Raw genomic sequence first — 21,108 nt, 5'->3', positions numbered from 1 at the left:
TTTTTTTTTTCCCTATGTTTTCCCAGTTGGCTGCTCTTTCTGGTGTGAGATACACAGAGGTTTTTACACTACAACGTTGTCTCAGAAGTGAGGCCAGAGTTCATATCATGCATCTGTCACTCCTTCTGGCACTTGAACACTTTGAGGTAGATTTAGGCACCTTTAAAGACTGCTGAAGTTCACGGACCTTTACAAATGAAGGCACCGGTCCGGTACCTTTGCAGGCACCAAAGAGGAGTTCTGCCCTGCCTTTCACTGCTGCATGGGCTGCGAGCGTTTTAAATTGCTTCAGAATTTCAGCAAGCGCTCGTCCGTGGGAATCTTTGTATTCCCAGCTGCAGCTGACGTGGGTTGCGGGAGCTAGAGCCGGCCTAGGGGGCAGCGGGCACGGCTTTCACTCGGGACGTGCAGGCTGAGGTCTCGGGCAGCTTCTGCAGCGCATATTACAGACCGCAGGGGGAAAGCCGCGGTGTGCCCAAGCGGGAGAGCTCGGAGCCGGTTGCGATGCGGCAGCGAATCCGTTCTGCCGCGGGGATGCTGCTGTCGGCATCCGGGCGCGTTAAAAGCGAGAGAAGCGGCGGCCGTGCCTGCCGGGCCGGGGTCCGCCTCTCCCCGGCGAGAGGAAGCGGCGGGGCCAAGGGCCGTCGGAACGCGGAGGAGGACCGGGGCCGCGGCGGAGTGAAGCCGGGCGCCCACCCCAAGGGGTCGCTGCGGCCGGGCGACCACCCCCCCGCCCCGGGGCTGCGGGAGGAGGCGGCAGCGGCGGCGGCGTCCCCCGGCGGCTCCTCCCCCCGCCAAGTTACAACCGGTTCGGGCTGGCACCGGCCGCGCCCCGCCTCGCCGCGGATGCGGGGCTGCCCCGGCGCTCCCGGGGGACGCTCCTGCCCCCTGCCCGGTCGTGCAGGTAACCGGGGGCGGTTACGGGGACGGCGGGGAGGCCTCGCGCGGGGTGTCCGGTGTCGCGCCCCGCTGGGACGGGGCTCTGCGGGGCTCCCCGCGGCGCTCAGAGCCATGCGGCTGTTCGGCCCCGCGCCGCGCTGTCCCTCGCAGGTGCCCGTCGGCTGCGGGCACCCGGCCGTGTTTGTGGCAGGTGCCCGCCGGCGTCGGCTCTGTTCGCGGAGTGCCCTCGGCGTCTCCGGAGGGCGTGTGCCGTCTCTCTGCTCGCGTGACGTTGGGTGCCGCTGAGAGGAGCGCGCCGAAGATGCCCTCTGGTCGCTTCTCGCCCGCGGTGCGGGCCTTGGGCGGAAGGCACCGCGTGTAACTTGGCCCTTGGCCCAGCGAGCGGGCCGGCCCGGGGGCGTGGGAAGGGGCCAGGCGAGCCGGGGCCATAAAAGCACGTCCGTCCCGCACAGCCGGCCGAGGGACCGCGGCAGCCCCCGCATGCGTACGGCGAGGCGCGCTCATCTTCCCGAGGAGTTCTGTTGTGCTCGGTGAGGTTGGCTGCTTGGTGGCTCGCGGCAGCGCTGGCTTGCCTCGGTCTGCTCTCTGACAGCTGGCTGTACTGCACAGGGGGGTTTCCACGTCCTCTGGGGCGGTGGGGCTAAGAACAGGTAGGACTGGTTGTGCTGAGCTGACGGATCCGTACAAAGCTGGCTGGGCTGCGCGCTGCCCTGACGGACGCTTCTTTGCGTGAACTTATTGAGAGCAACGGGAAAAATGTTATTTTGTCGGCAGGAAGTTTTGTTCCGGTGTTTTGTTTTACGCCCTGCGGTAGAAATGGAAGGAAATGTTCATGCTGAGGAGCCTCCTGTGTGAGCTGCCCAAGGGAAAGTGGAGTATGATAGATACGTGTACCTGAATGCTGAGAACGGAGAGCGACACTTATGTGTTCAGAGTAGAAGCACTTAAAGACAAGTATTTAAGCGTGGGGAGCTACTATAGTTCAAACATCAGCTAAAGTCTGATGTCAGAGTACAGACAAGCCTTTTTTGGTGTGTTGAACTCAAAGCCTGTCCTTGCCATAGCATCTGTGACTGCAAAAAGGCCCCACAGATCTACCTGAAGTCTAATCCATTTTAAATTGAGGGATGTTAACACTCTCCCCACTTCTGTCTCTCTTTGTACCAGTGCACTGCTAGACTGGAAGAGCTTTAATTAATCGCCCAGATTCTGCTGACCTCAGCCTTCCTTGCAGCCCTATGCTGCTCACGGAAAGCAGCATGCTCAATGAGATTCCAGTTGCAGGAATAACAAACTGAAAACAATCATTTTTTGCTACTGTTTTTCTCAAGATTTCCTTTGCTACAGATTGATACAAGTTTCTGTGCTGAGGGCCAGAGTTTCAGTAGCAATCATTGTTTAAATCAACCCGTATTTTTGCGTTTTGGTATCTCATCTGTCATCTTTAAGCTGGATTTTAACATCTATACAGAAAGAGCTTGGTGTTTTGATGAAACCAGCCATATTAAGTAGTTACAGTGTGACACCACTATCCTACTTTTTAACTGTTGTTGTTCAGTTTGTTCTCTAGGGTTTGTTTTTCTTGACTTGTTATTGTTAAAGGGCTTCACCAAACAGCTCTCTTCCTCTGATTCTTATTCTTTGTGAGTTACAGCTCATTGGAAAGCTTTTTCTAACCATGCTTCCAGTTACTGTTTAATTCTTTTATGCTTTATTACTCCATTTCTTTTATTTTGAAGTGACTGAGTTTCCTGCAGTCCAAAACAACATCCTCAGTTCTTGTGAGCAGTAAGATTTGCAGAATGGTTCCCACCTGAATTCTGGTGTTAACAAGGGTTCATTGGCTATTAGCCTCGCTTCTGTATGAGCATCTGCTTTATTTTTGATGATAGTCTACAGTCTGTGCCCTCCTCCTGCCCAGGGACGGAAAACAGTGAGAGAGGCACTTTGGGTCCCTCCCAGGCAGGTGCACAGATTAGATGCCCTTCCTGGCAGTGCTAGGAGTAACAACGCTTTAGCTCCTACTGTCAGCTCTTGGCCATCCTACTGAATTTTTATCATAGAATCGTTTAAGTTGAAAGTGACCTTTAAAGGTCATCTAATCTAACTCCTCTGCAGTGAACAGTGACATCTACAGCTAGATCAGGTTGCTCAGGTTGAATGTCTCCAGGGACAGGGTATCCACCACCTCTCTGGGCAACTTAGTCCAGCACCTCACCACCCTTATTGTAAAATACTTTTTCCCTATATCCAGACTAAATCCTTCACTATTTTAGTTGAAACCATTTTCCTTTTCCTGTCTCAGCAGACTCTGATAAAGCTTCTATCCTTTTCTTTATTATGACCTCCTTTTAGATACTGAAAGGCTGCACTCAGGTCTCCCCAGAGGCTTTTCTTCTCCAGGCTGGACAGCCCCAGCTCTCTCAACCTATGTCCTAGGGGACATGTTCTATCCCTTGTATCATGCTTATGGCCCTCTTCTGGATGTGCTCCAACAGGTCAGTGTCTCTCCTGTTCTGAGGACTCCACATCTGGATGCAGTGCTCTTACTGAGCTCTCACTAATGTGGAGTAGAGGGGGCAGGATCACCTCCCTCACCCTGCTGGCCACGCTTCTTTGGATGCAGCCCAAGATGCATTTGGCCTTCTGGGTTGCAAAGGCACATTGATGGCTCACATCCAGATTGCCATCCTCCAGTACCCTAAGGCCTTTTCAGCAGGACTGTGCTAAGTAATTTTGTACTTCAACTTGCCGTTTTCAGGGAAGCATTAAATAACGTACCAGTAAAATGTGCCTTGATATCCATGATCATGTTAACAGCTTGGGTTACTGGGGCACCTTTAGCCATGTATCGTAGCAGAAAGCTGCTGTCTAGGGGACACTCTCTCCACAGAAGAACTTCACATCTTCAGGGAAGTGAGAAAATATGCCTTGCTGTAGGTAATAGGCACACAGTAATGTCCCTCAAGGGACCTGTAAGAGACAGAAAGAAAAGCCAGGTCATGGTAGCAGGTAAAAACAGTCTGTGAGGTTTGGTAGATCCTTTTTTACTTCAGGGATGATTTGTGTGGGGAAAGTGATGGTGATTTTCACTTTGTGCTTGACAGTTGCAGGCTGCAAATGGCCTGAAGTGTTTAGAAAAGAGATACTTCTTGTGTCTGAAAATCTCATTTTAGCTAAAAGATGTGAAAGAAACTGCTGTGCATAAAGGAGGCTTCTGGGATGTTGAAGGTTGGCTCTTCTGCTGTCGTAACTTGGCAGAGCTCTGTTAAAGGTGGTAAAGCCATGCAGACTAGAGGCAGACGAAGAACTAGTCCGAATTTCTTATTACCTTTCTATTAGAAATGACTAAGATCTAAGGCCTTGACAACTTTTCATGTCCTCCCTACCTCCCCCATCAAATCACAGACTAGTAGGACTGAATAAAGAGTTGCATCTTTGCAAAATTTCAGTGTGAGCGTAATTGCCAGCATGTGTTTGTTTTCTCTTTTTGAGCCTTCAGAATCTTCAGTGTGTTTTTTTTTTTTTAATTTAATTTTATTTTTCAAATTGAACTGTCTTTTCTTGAAGATGTTACTAATTTCCACCATTCTACTCAATTCAGGGACAAAACAAACCAAGTGATACCTTTTTAGTGCAAGAACAGGTGCATATACTCAGACTTTGATGACATGTAGTCTAAATATTTTGTTTAGAAATAGAGATTCTCTTTCATGTAATTGTAAAGGTTATTGCTGTTGGAAGATACCTATAAGCACCTTGTAGTGCACTGATACCTTATGGGATCTTGTGATTTCAGGCAGCTATCACCCTGACATCCAATGTAATCAAGGGACAGTTGACAGACATTTGAAGGAGTAAATGAGAACATAGATTTATAACTGAAAGAAAACTTCATAATGATTGTAACTGGAAATACTATATCTTGAAGGACTGTTATGATGTTACAACTATAAATCTTTCCCCAAAGACGTAGACTGTCAAAGCTTGTTTTACGTTAGTAGGTCATGTTATTGTTATATGGGGCTCAAGGCTGCTGTCAGCTGTTGATTAATTGGGGAGGGGGGATCAGTATTTCTCTGCTGAGATAACTGGATAACTCGAATACTTCTGAAGTTCCTCTGTCAAGATATTGTTTCCACTGTTGCAGTGGTACTTGGGCTGAAAACTTGCTCTGCTGCTCTTTTTCTGCAGGTAGAGTTGCAAAGTGAAGCTACATTTGTAGGGGGCTGAAGGACTTGTTCTTTGTCATCTGTAAGTATGTACCCCTAATGTAACATTTAAGTATTGTGTCTATGAACTAGATAAAGCCCTCTCTTTTCCTGTCTTACTATATAGTAGTTATTTTGTGTTAGGTTTTTTTTTGTTTGTTTGTTTGTGAGTGTTCCACATGAATCCTTAAAAACTGATCATGAACAGTATGGGCAGCTTGAATGGGATTTCTGTTACTGTGTACTCATTTATGTCACTACTTTCATAAAACAGTCAGTTTTTTCTTTTTCACTTAAAAATGTTCAAGAATCACGGAATTGTAGGGGTTGGAAGGGACCTCTAGAGATCATCTAGTTCAACCCTAAGAACTGTCACCTCTTCACACACAGACAACAAGACCTGCTTATTTTGTTGTTTTGCCTCCTGGGGTCTCCTAGCGTGAAACCATTACTACAGCACTCTTAATGCATAAGCTGTGGTGTGAAAATGTCTTGAAGGAAACAGGGTAAGATCTTATCTGTCTCTGTTTTACAGGGTAAAGAAAATAAAATGGTTGAGAATCACACATCTGGTTAGTGAGAGAGCCAGGAACAGAACATGGGTTTTGTGATCATCAGTTCAGCAGATTGCTCCCTAAAGAGAGGGAGGGCAGGTTAGTTGCATGCATGGGAACTCACGTATCGTGGAGTCATCCAAACTCCAAAGCAATTTAGCCTGGAAACTTCTAAATCCTTTGCTACAAGTTAGAGGCAACACTCTCTACATTCAGAAACTACTCATGAGAAGGTGAGGACAGTCAGTTATTTAAAGTTGAGGTGCACAGGTGGTGGATCTTGCCATGCCTTGAACTAATGTTTTTATGCTTGTTAATTTTTTTTTTTCCAGACCTAAATTATTTCTTTGAGTTATTTTGTACTTGTAGTTTCTTCTCCTTGGAGCCTATGTGCTTGCTTAGGATAACCAAGGGCTTAATTGCTAGTGGCCAATTTCTCCTGCTGCACTGCACTGCATATTGATACCTGAGGTCTTCACAAAGTCTCCGTAACACTCAGAAAATGTAACATGATCTATTTCTGCAATGCACTGCTGATGGATGTGTGACATACTAATACATGACTTGCATTGTATCACAGGAACAATATATGATGCTGAAGGGCTAGAAATACCAAATGGCAACTGATCTTCACTGCCTGTGTGCTGCTTTTTATTACATTTTTGATGTTTGGTTGGTGGAGTCTCACTTCTACAGCTCAGTTATATTAGCAAGCCTAACTTCTAATGCTCTGTTCTGTCTGTTTTCTTTTTTGTTTGTACAGGGTCTACGTGTACATCTATGCTCATCTGACAAGATGGTGTTTCGGAAACCACCCGATGGTGGCTGGGGATGGGTGATTGTTATCGTTTCCTTCTTTACTCAGTTCTTGTGTTATGGATCACCGCTGGCGGTGGGAGTCTTGTATTTAGAGTGGCTGGATGCTTTTGGAGAAGGGAAAGGCAAGACTGCTTGGGTTGGATCACTAGCAAATGGAATCGGATTGCTTGCCAGTAAGTGTAGATGCAGTATCTATCTTAAATGGAAACATTTCCTTTCTAACAGGTGCTTTCATGTGTGTGTGCTTTTGGAATTATATTAAACACAGCTATAAATGATGAAAGAGCACGAGGAACAGTGTATTTTTGTTTCAGGTCAAGATAGGTAAGAGCATTGCATTTATAGTTCAAATAAACTAAAACAATGGTAAGATAGCAAAAAAAAAAAAGTATTAACCTTATAAAATTTGGAATGACTGTGCTTAAATAATATAAAAATACAAAACTATACTTGAGAAACTGAATGGTAATTTTGTTTTTTGTTTATTGTTTTTTGTTTATTGTTTTTTTTTAATGGTGCTTCAGCTGACATTTGCGTAAGTATCTTTGAAATCAGGGCAAACTGCTGATCTGAAATGTCTCAAGTGCTTCAGTAAAAATATCAGCTAATAAACCAGGTACCTGTTTTTCTTCTCTAGAAATAAATTCGCCATGTAAAGTAGATTTGGACTTTCTTTTGTTTTTCATTTGAGGTGAAAAAAGCTGCTCTTGAAAGTTGGAAAGTTGTGAATAAAAGTGGCATTAAATAAAATGAAAGCTTTTTTTGTTTTTTGTAAGATGTCTTGAAGAGGAGCAGTGGGGTTAAATGCCACTGTAAAAGTCTACAGGTCCTTTTTGCTGCTGTTGTTTTAATACTGAGCCATGGGTACTTTACTGGTAACATCACTAACTTCTGCTTTTTAAAGATTTGTCAAGGGAGCTGTTACCTTTTTGCTGAATCTGGACAAAAATTGCCTGACAGCAGAAACATTGCTGTGGGCAAAAGCATTCATAACCTAATGACTGAGGTCTAGTTCAGGATTCTGAGGAAATCTCTCCTGAAAAGAAAGCTGACATTCAAATCGTGATAGAGAACTGAAGAAAAGCTTCTGCTTTATATGATTCAAAAAGGCCAAGTAGTGTTGTTACATTTGTATTAGGGATTTATGTCTAGGCAGAACAGAAATAGGCAAAGGGAGGTGGATCACCACACGACTATATTCATTCCTAGAGTGTATGATAGAGTCTATTCTTCTGTCATACATTTTTATTTTTCTGTTTTAAGGGCATTAACTCTTATTTTGAAAGGATTAAAGGCTAAATAAACTTGAGTGAGAGAAAGAAGAGAGAAAATAAGGCTAAACAAGATAGTTACTGAAGGAAAACTGGGCAAAAGGGGATTTGGAGGGAAGGAGTTAGGAAAAATCTCTCTGGAGACCAGAAGTCTCTGGCTCACTCCTCTAATGAGAGCCTCGGCCCCTTTCTTCATATGGCAACACAGTGCTGATTTCCAGATTTCTTAGTTCCCTCTGCCTTGTCTGTGATCATTTGTCAGTAGAGTGCTTATAGGCAAATAGAAACTTCTGTGACTGAATGATTCAGGGAAAAGGTGCCGTTATAGATTGCTTTTGTATGGAATGATTAAATTGCTTAAAACTTTGACAGGCTGTCAGTATGATTTTATTCTTTCTGTTTGGGATTTGAAAGCTTAATTTGTAATTTTTGTTCAAAGAAAAATACAGAGAAACTTTGTAATTACATTGAAGTTATCAGAGGTGACTGAAAACAAAAGGTATGTTCCTTGCTCTACCTTACATGGAAGATTCCATTGTCTTGCCAAGCTGGGATCTGACCTTAATGGTAACTCTACTTGAGGTAAAATTATTGGAGGGACACTGTTAAGTCATGCTTTTGACAGTTTGCAATTCTGTGACGTGCTGGTAATTTATTGTACTTCTGGAAAATTCTCCCAGTACCCTTTAAATCGAAATATTTAAAAGTTTCTCTGTGGGACTAATATAAACACAGTAATGATAATGTTGTCTAGTTGATTTGGCGTTCATAGCAGGAAATAAGGGAAAAATCCTGTTCTTTTATATGAAATCTTCTGTCTTGAGGGAGTAACTTCTGGCGCTGACGATAAAAGCTCTTTATTGCAAATAAGGGCTCTCTGAAGGAGGCTACCAAGGACTAAAATAATGAAATTTATGCTCTTGAATCTGTGCACCCATCATATCTTCTGTTGCTCTCTGTGGGAGATCTGTTCCTTGCAGTGTAAGAAGGATGCATTGGTGTCAGTGATTGAAAAACTCATCAAAATGCTTTCATGTTGTGTTAAAAGCGACCTTAAGGACTGTAATTCTCTAAATGTGTTTTTATTGAAGAACAGCTCATTTAAGTGCAGGAATTGCTAGAAAAAGTCCATAAAAAGATATGGTTATTTAATTCTTTTTATCTGTAGAAATGTCTTGACCTCTTATCCTGTTAAAATTCCAAGGGCTTCAGTAGATTACCCTTCTAGTTTGGTACAAGGAGCACTTTCATTCTCATCTGTGGAACGTGTAATCTCTCACAGAAATTGTTTCTCCTGCAGTGTTCATAGCAGAAAAGACTCAATCATTACTGTAAAGACAATGTGTTTTCAGTGCAAAAGCAGTGGTATAACAGTGCAGTCTTAGAACCTTTTCATGAATATAGAGAAAGTGAACTTGTTTCTGTTATCAATTCTGTAGTCGCAGATTCTAGTATTCTGGGCCAGATGTACAGGGCCATTGTGTGTTGTAGCCTACATTAAATAGATGATCAAGCAAATTGATTTCTTTTTCTAAACGATCAGAAAGTTTGTTTAGCGCATTCTCCATCCCTTGTAACTTTTCTCAGTAGTTAATTGCTTCTTTGAAAGTATGTAATCTTATGATAGAGGTTCTTTAGTTTTAAGTTTCAGCTGATTAACAAGTTTATCTTTAAATGGTATATTTGAAGTGTCCAGACTAAGGGCGGTTTGTGTCTGGAGACCATGGTGTAATCATTTTAAGCCTGTACCTTGATGAAGTCTTTTTTTATCATTGAAATCAGTGTCTTCTTTTTTTTTTTTTTTTTTTCTCATTAACAGCACTGAAAAACACATTAGATAAGTTCTGTAACAGTGAGAGGCAGATCTAGTGAGTTTACTAGATTGATACTTAATTTAACTGAAAACAGGAATATGCCCTCATATGAAAGACTGTCAGCGAAAAAACTTTGTCCCGTTTGTAAACGTAGTTTTAAACATTTTTTAAAGTAGTAGATGCTTGTAAGTCCTGTTACATTTGCTTTGTTGACATCCTTTCTGCAGTGTTTACTTGGCTTGTCTGAGAGCTAAACTTAGACCGAGACATAGAAGCCTGTACAGCACCTTGTTTATTGACACAAATTCCCTGGTACCCTGGTGTTCAGTTTCTGTCCCCCTGCAGCACAGGCTGTGTGGCTAAGGCCAGTGTCCAGCCCTGAGCTGAAGAGCTCACCAGCTGGGAAAGGGAATGGGAACAGGGAGCTGTCTGATCACTTCCTTGCAGGATGACTCAACTTAGAACTTTCTGTGACGTGACCTTATTGCGTATTGAAAGAAGTGTGTGTAAAAAAGAGGTGGAAAGCATCAGTGTCATTGTACAGGACACTGGTAAGACATTGTCTACAAGATGACATATCATGACACTGGTAGGCTATCATAGATGTGGGACATGGCTCCAGGGATGATGTAGGTCTAGTTGCCTAGGAAGGAATTAAAAGCACTTATGTTTTGCTTTATAAAACAGGTCAGAGGAAGATATGTATAATGTTCCTGAAGACTGTTTCCCCTGCACCAAGTGTTCTTAATTTTACGTCCATTTGGAGCCTGAAATTAAATTGGATCCATGTTATACTTGTTAAAAGCAAAACAGACAAAGACCTTGGCACCCGTAATTGGCACCACAGCTGCTTATAGTAAGCCAGCAATCTGTCTCCCATTCCCACTCCCCTTCATTAATGGATTAAGAACAAAAGGAAGATTTTCTTGAAAAGCATGTCTTGATAAATTAATGGAGTGTTTCTGCTGGCCTGAGGTATTTCGTGTTAAATGACAAAAAAAAGCCCCGAGCTTTTGTGTTGTCAAGCAATATTTGTACAACTCTGTAAAGGACCATCTGCAGACTTTTGGACAAAAACTTTGTGCTTAGATAGCTCCCATCCAAGGCTGTGGAAGCTGTACAGGGCATGGAAGGAGTGGAGAGGGTCCCAAGATTCCTCCAACAAGAGGGCTATACCGTTCAGTAATTTTATCAAAAAGGAGTGATCTTCTTTGATGAGTTGGAGAGGGATTGCTTTTTCTGATCTGTATTCTTATGCGAACACTTGGAGGATGTTGTTGTGTTTGTTTTCAACAGGTTTTAGCAATGCTTTTAATCTGCAGAAAGTATTCTTCTTTTATGTCCAGTGGATTTTATTTACAGTCTATGAGCATTGCTTCTACTCTGCTGTTTCAACAAGCCAATACAGATACCAGCAGGTAGAGAGGGTCAGATTAATGCAGGTGATAAGAAACAGAACTCTGTTGTTCTGGTATTGTTTGTTTAGTAGCTATGATATGAGAGGGAGGGAGGACTGTAGATATGAGAGAGCAGAGGAATAGCATATTTGTTTCCAGTATTTTTTTTTTTTGCTCTGTGTGAGAATATTGAGGAAGAGAGTGTTAGCTCTTGATGCCAAAAGAAAACAGCCCTGTAGTGAAACTGCAGACGGAAGCATCTGTTTGGAAGGAGTGTGTCTACAGAGGTCAGAAGATCATGGTAGTTGTAAAGTTCTTGTGTTAGCAGCAGATGGCTTGTTTTCACATCTTGTGAAGGAATCACTGTCACATCCAGGTCTTGCTGAGGGTAAAATATTTTATTTATTTAGAAAATCCTAATGAAAATACCAGTGTACACTCAATTCTTTTCAGGAGTTCTCTCCCTTTCATCTTTTTTCATCAAGAGAGAGCCTGTCTTTTCTGATGCCCCTTGCAGTTTTTTTTCTAGGGAGCCTCTGGACCACTCTCCTGCATATAGAACAATTACCAGGCAGCAGCTGATCACTGATAGGTTGGGCGCTGAAGAGCACTGCAGTTCCAGTGCTGCCTTTAAAGTTGTTCAGAACAACTCAGATTTCTTCTATGATTCTTCCTAGAATTAGCTGCCATTCTGGTAAACTGGGCTGTTTTTTTCCTGATAGACTTTACTTGGAAGGAAAAAAGCTCCAAGATTTTATTTGTAAAAGAAGTATGTTGTGAGCCATGTCTTCAAATATTTTTCTAATACCAGTACTAACCCCTGGAGTTGCTTAGCAAACCTAATAAAATGTTGGCTTACATTATCTGTCCTATTGAGGATCGCTACTGGGATTCTATTTTCTGTTGTTTAGGTTATGATGGGAAATGTATTAGCAGTAGATGGATCTTTCTGAAACATTTGACTAACTAAAAACCTTTACGCTGCTTGTAGAGCTGTTTGCAGTGTGATTGTACATTGACTCTTACATTCTTGAGAATACAAGCATCCACTTTGAACAAAATCCACAGGGCAGGAGTTCACAAAGCAAGTCTCAGTCCCGCTCTGTGAAACTTGGATGTTTGACCAGATTTAACTGCTTTGAACCCATTGTGCTTGAATTACTTGTAGAGAATGACATGTTTGTGTACAGTAAACTCCTGTGCAAGTACCATGGTAATAAGCAAAGGTACTTTGCCTATTGAAAAAAGTGAAAGCTCTTTGGGAAACAGAGGGGAGAAATGTGGAGAGGCAGAAAAATGAAACGAAGATGCTTGCCCTCGTGGGGGCTTTCTTTTGTGACTTATTTTCTAGCAGTATGATAAGGGGAGTGAAAAAGCAGGGCCTGTTGTGTAGGGGAAGATGGATCTGTTTTTCTTCTCATCCTGGAGAACTATGACTGTTTTAATAGCTATTCTGGTGCTCCTTCTTATAAACAAGGCCATTGCTGAGATGCCAAATCTCTTGCTGTGTGAGATGACATATTAATTCTGAGCTTACTGGAACAGGTTCTTTAGTTTTTGCAGGTTGTTTTCCATGTCAGAGCAGAAAGATCTCTTTGTACTCTCTATTCTCCTTTGGGATTATTCTTTGTAATGTTCTTCATGGAGAAGATGGAAGAACATCTCCTTGGACCCTGTCAGAGCTGCTTCTGATGATGTTCCAGTGAAGAGTGCCCTTGTCAGACTATGCAGATGTGTTCATCTCTGTTTCCTCCTGCTTCTGCTGGCTGGGCTTCAGATGGTCCCATTTTACTTTGAATCCTTTGATAGCAACCAGTGCAATCCCTATCAGCACTGCGGGCTGGGCATAGAGCTTCTGGAAGGAAGAATGAGTCACAACGTAGAGAGCATGTGTAAGGGGAAATACTGTTAGTTTCAGCAGGGCAGTGGGTAAGAAATAAAGAAGAGTACAGTTTTCTCTGCTCAATTGAATTGTTATCATTGCCTAACATTCTTTCAGTGTAGAAGGTTTTTTTTTTATGTAATGCAAATTCAATCCTTTATTTATTTTAAACCCTGCTGTTTTAAGAAACATGCCAATCTTAATTTGCCAGTTCTTGTAAGTAATTTTAGGAATCACCATCAATCTAACGCTCTCAGCTTTTGTTCTTGGCAAGTTGCTCAGCCCAATTTATTCTGGCCAGCTTTCCTTCCCACAGTGTGCCAGTTCTTAAGAAGCAGCAAGTGCTTATATCTTCCTTTTTCATTGTTTCTAGTATGCACATAAACCCAACTTCCCTAGATTTTCTTCCTTCTTCTTTAACTCTGACTCTTTGCCTATGTTAAGCCCCGGGTCAAATTGTTCGCTTTAAGTTCCCTAAACAGACAGCTCTCACACAGGGTAGAAGTTCTGACCTGCCTTCCATCTGAGGGCTGTTTCACCTGTTAACGAATTTGTGCTCCTGCCTGCCAGGACTGCTTGTCCCACGGCTGGCGATCACGCAAACACCTTGTCTGCATTCCCAGCTGCTAGCTCCTGTCTGTAAACCTAGGCAAGCACCGTCATCAGCTCCAAGTGTTGTTGTTCACCTTATATCATCTCTGCTCAGCTCCCATCTGCCAGGAATCGTAGTTCTGTGTGAGTCAGAGAGCACCAACCAGAAAAATAGCAGACTGAAATTACTGCTTTTGCAGGGTGTATTGATTGACTGTGAAGTGCTTTTGTGCTGATGTAAACATGATGTGAAGGTGGTCAGGACTTTTTTGTTGTTGTTTTCTTCTTTAAATAATGTCATTCATATGTATATCTAACTTCCAATGTCATGGCTGCCAAATTTAGGATTGTGGCTGTGAGATATGTCTATGAATGTTTGGATCTGGGAGGTTGCAGGTGAGAATTTGCTTTTTGTGAGCAAGTCCCATGCTGGTTAGTTATTTATGCAAGTCACCAAGCTTGCATGCTAAAAGGCCACACAACAGAAAATTAAGAGCTTGTTCTACAACTTCTGCAAGGGAAGAACTGATTCAGTAGAGGCTGAGAGCATGGCTGTTGCCTGTACTTTGTTCTTGTTTTGAAAAACCAACCAACCAGGAAATATTGGGGGGCAAAGAGAAGGAGAAACCTCTTCCAAACTTGGTGAACATTGCTCTGGATGTTCTCAATAAATGACTTTTATTTTACTTAATTTTACAGTAATAGCCAAGATAGGTACTGAACAGTTATTTAGTAAAATACTGACTGGCAGATATTCCCTAGAAAATCAGGGAAGAGTACCATTGGCCTTTATATACTACATCATCAGATGTTTCCTCTGTCTAAGCACCAGGTGGCATTCTTACTGTGATTATAATCGATGTTTTCAATTTCAGTTTTATACCTTCCATCTTATATCAAGATGAATACTGATGTCTTTTCTGAAACACAGCTTTTTGTTTCTATAAAAAAAAAATCTGTTTTGCTAAAGTGTGGCTGAGGGTCTAGATTTTTTTGTATGTTCAGATGAAGACTTCTTCAGAACCTTTGTACAAGTCCTGAGGTTTGTAGTCACAGTGTTACACTCTAAACTACGTGTATCATCCTGTTTTTAAATGACGTTTTGCTCTCTTCCTTCCTGCTTGTCCTTCTGTAATTTTGTGTTCCTGATGCCTGAGCAGAATTCTTGCAAGCTTGATCTGTTACGTTTTTATAACCTATTCTTTTAAAGAATCCTGTGTGAACTCGGTTGTTTTTTAGTGTAAATATAAATTTATTATCACAAGGAGTATTTCCGCTGACTTTTTTTTTTTTTAATTTCTTCCTGTTACTGCTATTTACAAGGACTATTATTCCTGCTCTTCACTTAGGTCCTGTGTGCAGCATATGTGTATCATCTTTTGGAGCAAGGCCAGTCGCAATCTTCAGTGGCTTTACGGTGGCTGGTGGCCTCATGATGAGCAGTTTTGCACCTAACATATACTTCCTTTATCTTTCATATGGAATTGTTGTTGGTAAGATACAGTTCCCTTTCATACAGAGACTTAGACCTTTTTAAGTCTCAGTTTAGTAATCTGAAAGAGCCGATTCACAGAGGCATTTATAGCCTGGGACTTGAGTTACTGTGGAGTACCTTACTTTGGGGTGGGTCATACAGGCAGCCAACTACCATGTAGTGAAAGACAAAGGCAATGCATATGTTCTTCAGGATTTAAAAGCAGTTTGTCCTCTGTTAACACGATTACTAGAGATGGAAAGGCTCAGATTTAACCTGCGGGAGGGGTATATTCAAGCAGATCTTCTGTGGGCAGGAAGCACTTATCTTAAAAGAATAAAATCCCTTCAGGAATTTTGTCATGTACTCATTCTAACTTGGTAAATTTGAGATCATTAAGGACCAGTGTTGTTCTGCACATAACTGGATTGAACCTCAGGTGCTCTGCTAAAGGCGTGAAAGTGCTGTTCTCCTGGTAGGAGGGATGCTGTCTTTTTGCTGTGAAGGGCTGCTGTGGGTGGTTATCAAGTTGCTGATTAACTGTGTCTAGATACTTGACACCTTACTGGCCAGCAGGACCTAGCAGGGGGTCCTGGCTTGGGCACAGTGCCATGCAGACAAAGCTGTACTGTTGCCTGGGCCAGCTGTAACTGCTTCCACGTGGCATAAAATGTGAGCTGGTCAAACTGAGCCAGCTTCTTGCAGATTTGGGAATTGGGACCAGCTGTGGGGAGAGAAGGTTGGGACAGTGCAGGCAGCCTAATGCCACTGTCAGTGTGATGGGTGCTGAACCATATTTAAAGGTATCACTGTGTCTAGGGTACACCACAGCATCATCTGGGGAATAAACATGGGCCTTCGTTTCCCTGAATACATTGTATGCATCCTTACCAACTCTTTGCAGGGCTTGGATGTGGCCTTCTGTATACTGCAACGGTTACCATCACTTGCCAGTATTTTGACAAACGCAGAGGCCTTGCACTTGGTCTGATTTCAACAGGTAAGATTTTTAATTGTCATTCTAACTTTTCAACGCTAATACAGCTAATGTTCTGCCAGTAGAAATACAGAGCATTGTATTTTTCTCACTTACTTCTCGAAGTCCAAGTGTCAGTAGCAATGAACATGTAACAGCAGGCTTCAGGTAAATTAGTAACCACATCTACAGTTGTATGGTGTAGATTATCCATACAGATGAGAGAAGGAGATTGACCAAGATGGAAGCAGATTATGAGTAGCTTGGGCTGTATACTGTGAGTAATACCAGGGGAAACTTTCCACACAGCTCTCTTCTTTCTCCTTATACTTACACAAGATTATGGACAAAAGAGAGACTGGAGATACAAAATATAAATGGTGGGTTAATGTAACCTCCCATTAACTCCAGGTTTTAGGAAATAGTTGAAGTTTGGGCTTAGCTTTTTTTTCTTTTTCAGTATTAAAAGGAAGTCTTATGTCTGAAATTTTCCAAAAGCTCATCCCAACTTTTATCCATGGATGTGAAAGGAGCCTTAGAAGAATGAACCTCTGATAATACAAGGGAAATTCTTTGAAGGTGGCTGAGCAACTCTTTAGGTTGTGTGGTGTCGTACTTTGTACCAAGATAAGTTAACTTAATGAACCAAGTCAGAATAGTTAAAGAGGTGTACTATTCCATGCCTGTCTTTCTGTGCTGTATTGTGTCTGTCCCTTGATCCTTTTTCTCAAGCAGTGGTTAGTCAAGAGGGTCCTGGTCAGTACCATTAGTATTGCAAGTTATTAAGAGTTGATCTACACCAGTGTAATAAAGGGGAACCACTACTGCATTGTTCTTTGGAAACGTTTTTAGTGGCTTTTATTGCGTTGGCAGGCAGTCGGCTGTAGGACTTGATCTTATTGAGCCTTAGTTCATATACCAAAGTGTATGTATTACTTTTATAAAACCAAGAGATTCTTCTGCAAATCATTTTTAAGTTTGCCTTTAAATTGTGAGTGGAAATCCATTGTTTGTACAATGGATCTATGCTCACTTTAGCCTAGAGTGGATCCTTTACATAAATAGGATTGCATAAAATGCTTGTGCTTGTTGTGATTACTTACCCTTCAATACTTTCTTCTGAATAGTCAGATTTCTCAAATCCATGTTTGGACCTGTAGGGCTTCAGAAGTGCCTTTGGAGTAAATTTACTTATAGGCTCTGAGCTATTCTCTTTAAGCACCAGATGGTCACCTGCTGTTTCTAGAAAGGCTCTTGGTGAACCACTGGTCCCTTCCTGCCTTAGAGGAGACAGGTGGCAGCAGTGATGAGAAAGGGGGGAAATGATCTCATGTGAAATTCTAACAGAACTGATTTTAAAGTGTTACCCAAACATGGTACCTAAAGGGATATGTGTATGTATGTGCATGGCAGAAGGATATTATGTTTTTCATCAGATATCGTTTGGATTCTGCTTGTTTCTAAAAGTGTCTGCTGGTGTTAACCATCATAAGTTCTTCAGTGCTTCGAAAGGCTTTTTATTTTGTGCATATTCAATCAAGAAACTGCCTTAATCAGGAAAGTTAATTTCCTGCTTTATTAGATTGAGAATAGAGGAGCACAAATGATTTCTGCATTTCAACAGCTACAAAATACACTGTCATGGGAATGGTAAGTTTTCATTGGTGAATGAAGTTCTCAGCTCTATTATTTTTGTTTTATAGGCTCAAGTGTTGGACTCTTTATATATGCAGCATTGCAAAGAGAGCTTATCGAGCTGTATGGACTGGATGGTTGCCTGCTAATAGTTGGTGCTCTGTCTCTTAATATATTAGCATGTGGCAGCCTAATGAGACCACTGGAGTCATCTGATTCCCCTTCACCAGAAAAAACATGTGTGGACAAAGTCCCAGATCAATACTTTGTTTACCATGAAAAAGAAAAGACTGTTGAAGAAAATATAAGCATTCTCGAAAAGGGCTACATTGATGAGAAATGCACAAACAATGTGCCTGACTACAAACAAGATAATGTTTTAAATAAGAATGTATTAAGCTCAAGGAATGTAAACGAGAAAGATACGTACAAAAAGAAAGTTGTGGAACAGACAAACTTCTGCAAGCAACTAGCCAAAAGAAAATGGCAGCTCTATTTGAACTACTGGGAGGAAACTGTGGTTCTTTTTAAGAACAGAGTATTTTCAGCTCTCTTTTTTGCCATCTTGCTCTTTGATATTGGTGGATTTCCTCCCTCTCTGCTCATGGAAGATATAGCAAGAAGTGCAAACATCAATGAAGAAGACTATCATATGCCCCTTGTTTCCATTATAGGCATTATGACTGCTATTGGCAAACTTATTTTAGGAATACTGGCAGATTTTAAGTGGGTTAACACGTTATATCTATATGTACTTACCTTACTAATGATGGGAGCAGCCTTGTTGGCAATTCCATTTGCCAGAAGTTACTTTACATTAGCAATGCTTTCTGGGATTCTGGGTTTTCTGACTGGGAACTGGTCGATTTTTCCATATGTAACAACGAAGACTGTGGGAATTGAGAAACTGACTCATGCTTATGGGATATTGATGTTCTTTGCTGGACTTGGAAATAGCCTTGGACCACCAATTGTAGGTAAGGACAAGTTAGATATTTTAAAATTAACATGAGATTATCAGAATCCCATTTGCGTGTGGGTAGTTCTGTTTGGTCCTAATAACAACGGGGAGGTTATATCAAAGCTTTAGAAATTAAAGCCTGTTTCTCCAGATTTTGTTCTGTTTTTGGCTTTGCTTAAAAGCACATTTCACATGTAAGTGTTCATAGTGCACATTAGATTTGACCTTTTGTTTTATCCCCTCATGTTTTATTTTCCTTTGATTTACAGTGCTGTGTTCCATTTAACTCCTCACTGATGCACTTCTCTTTGATTTTCGCCCTCAGGTTGGTTTTATGACTGGACGCAGGAGTATGACACTGCATTCTATTTCAGTGGCTTTTGTGTTTTACTGGGAGGATTTCTTCTGCTCTTGGCAGCGTTACCCTGCTGGAATGCCTGTACCAATCAGAGCTCAAAGCTGCCTCCAAATACTTACTCCTACAAAGTTGCATCTAGTGCTTAGGTGACAACTGGAAAACACTACTTTATGCCTTTTCTATATATTACATAGTGAAGGATTTTAGTAATTTTCCACTTATTTATGAAGTCCAAAAATCCTTATCCACTAGAAAAATTCTGTTGACGGTTTATGTTCAGTTTTTATCCTCTTTTTCCTTCTTTTTTTATCCTTTTTTTCTCCACTGTTTTTTTTTTTAAGAACAGTCTTATTTTGTCTACTGTGCACTGTGTTTTCAGCCTTTGTCTACTGTAATTTCATTTCAGCCTGTAATGGATATATTGTGCTATATTATTGGCTGTACTGTTTTATTTTTTTTTAAGGGATAGGGAGTGTGAAGGGGTGAAGACATCGAAGCAAAAAGGAAGGCCTGTTTCTGATTGGAGAAGACTGGCATTTCTGTTGCCTTTTATAGGTCTCCAGGTTGCACAATCAGACTTTTATGAAACAAAAATTTGCCTTATAAGAATATAATGCTATGGCAAGGTGCTCGTAACATCATGTTTAGATTTAACTTTCTGACTTTTTAAAGTTTCTCCAATTTGCAATGAAGTGCCAATGAAAGAGGGGGGACAAAACCATCCTTCTGCTGCATTAATGAACTTTATGTTGAAAGTAAAGATTCTTAGTACCACTGCAACTGAGGACTATGTTTATAAATTTTGCACTTTGGGTGAAGTTTGTTTATAATACTGTTGAACCAAAATCTTTTAAACCAAGGAATAAACATGATTATTGAATCCATGTAAAGAAATGCTGACTTGGTTATGCAAGTTGGGAGTCTTTAGTTGGAGGTATGTTCACAGAAGTCCACAGGTGAGTGTTTCTAAGCAAGTTGCTGCAGTTTGGCAGTACCAGGGGCACCTCTTGTTGCACAATTGCAGTTCAGTTGGTTGAGCCTGCTGAAGAGTCGTGATGAGTCAGAGAGCTTTCAACAAAGTGGATCTGACTGAAAAAAGGAAAAATGTGGTACCAATGTCTTTTTTGCTCTGTTATTTTCTGAATGGATATAGCAAGGTGAGAAGCAAGTAGAAGGGATCAATAAAATGTGTGGGAGGGATAACAGAAGAGGTACAGGGGTGAGAGCTGCAATACTGGAACACCAAGCAGGCCCTGAGTGAGCTCCTGGAACCACTGTCCAGAAGCTTTCTCGCTGCAGTCCAGCTCTGTATGCCTGTGTTGCTTTTTACTTAACCCAAGGTTGGTGTGACTTGGGGCATGCTGTGTGAGGTGGAGGTTTTTCCTGAGCAAGGCAGGAAGGCTCAGCTGGGCCTGCTCTGCCCTCAGTGCCCTGTGCAGTAGCTCTTGCTTGTATTGCTTCTCCCATGCTGCAGACTTGTCTCATTGTTCTTATGTTGTAATCACAGCGATCTGCTGTCCACCACTGACACATCCTGTGTGCTTTGGCATCTTGTTGTGGGTTTGAAGTTTACTGGAACATGTTGGGAAGCCTTGTATGAATTGAATGTTCCTGATTTATGTACTGCTCTCTGCAGATGCGTATGTACTTCTCTGCAGTAGTACATTCTTCAAACGTGTGCTAATGAGCAATCTTTGTTGTCAAAGTACTATGAACAGTTACTGTTTTTTCAGACCTCATTAAGCAGGAGATGTACATCCCTTAAGTGGGGGCAGGTGAAGATCCCTTTTCTGGTCCAAGGTGGAAAAAGGCAGGTTCCCTTCAGATGTTTTCTACTAGCTTTTTGAGACTCTTATTTCTGTTTGTTTTAAAGTCTGAACAAAATAACAGTGTGGTAATTTGACCTTCTTTTCTTTTCTCCGTGGGTCAACTGGGTGTAATAACTGTTTTTTATTTCTTAGATTTCTTATTCAGTGCACATGGAAACAAATAGTGCTCATTATATGCAGATATGCAACTCCAATTCCAAGGTGAAGCCTTGCAAATCTAAAATGAATTTGCACCTGTAATCAGCTTTTCCTACACTCTTGTGAAAGTAGTACTATTCTATGCATCTCGGAGACACTACAGTGGTATACTGGATGTGATCAGGATGTGTATGCCTGCACTTGAGTATCTTAAAAGTATTTTACTTCCTGCTGACAACACATTCTGAATCTGCTAAATATGAAAGTGGTGTTACATTGTTTATCAATTTTGGGAAAA

The 21,108-nt window shown here is 41.8% G+C and overlaps 1 protein-coding gene across 4 annotated transcripts; it reads left to right on the top strand.

Moving 5' to 3' along the window:
* The first annotated feature begins 888 nt into the window (after positions 1–888).
* SLC16A9 (solute carrier family 16 member 9) lies at positions 889–19,727 on the top strand. 4 transcript variants are annotated; one of them, XM_065746805.1, is made up of 8 exons: positions 889–904; positions 5,095–5,154; positions 5,647–5,764; positions 6,429–6,657; positions 14,789–14,932; positions 15,818–15,913; positions 17,593–18,501; positions 18,811–19,727. In XM_065746805.1, the coding sequence occupies exons 4-8, from the start codon at positions 6,462–6,464 to the stop codon at positions 18,987–18,989; spliced, it is 1,524 nt and encodes a 507-aa protein (XP_065602877.1). In that variant the 5' UTR covers positions 889–904; positions 5,095–5,154; positions 5,647–5,764; positions 6,429–6,461; the 3' UTR covers positions 18,990–19,727. The 4 variants fall into 4 exon arrangements, with proteins under 4 accessions (XP_065602877.1, XP_065602876.1, XP_065602878.1 ...); XM_065746804.1 differs by lacking the exon at positions 889–904 and adding an exon at positions 1,360–1,430; XM_065746806.1 differs by lacking the exons at positions 889–904; positions 5,647–5,764 and adding an exon at positions 1,360–1,430.
* Positions 19,728–21,108: the final 1,381 nt, after the last annotated feature.

This window comes from Cyrtonyx montezumae, unplaced genomic scaffold, assembly GCF_038088225.1.
Source record: "Cyrtonyx montezumae isolate F1298 unplaced genomic scaffold, pur_monq_1.0 scaffold_4, whole genome shotgun sequence".
In the NCBI taxonomy this organism is placed as follows: Eukaryota; Metazoa; Chordata; class Aves; order Galliformes; family Odontophoridae; genus Cyrtonyx; species Cyrtonyx montezumae.
This window is presented reverse-complemented; position numbering and strand designations above follow the sequence as displayed.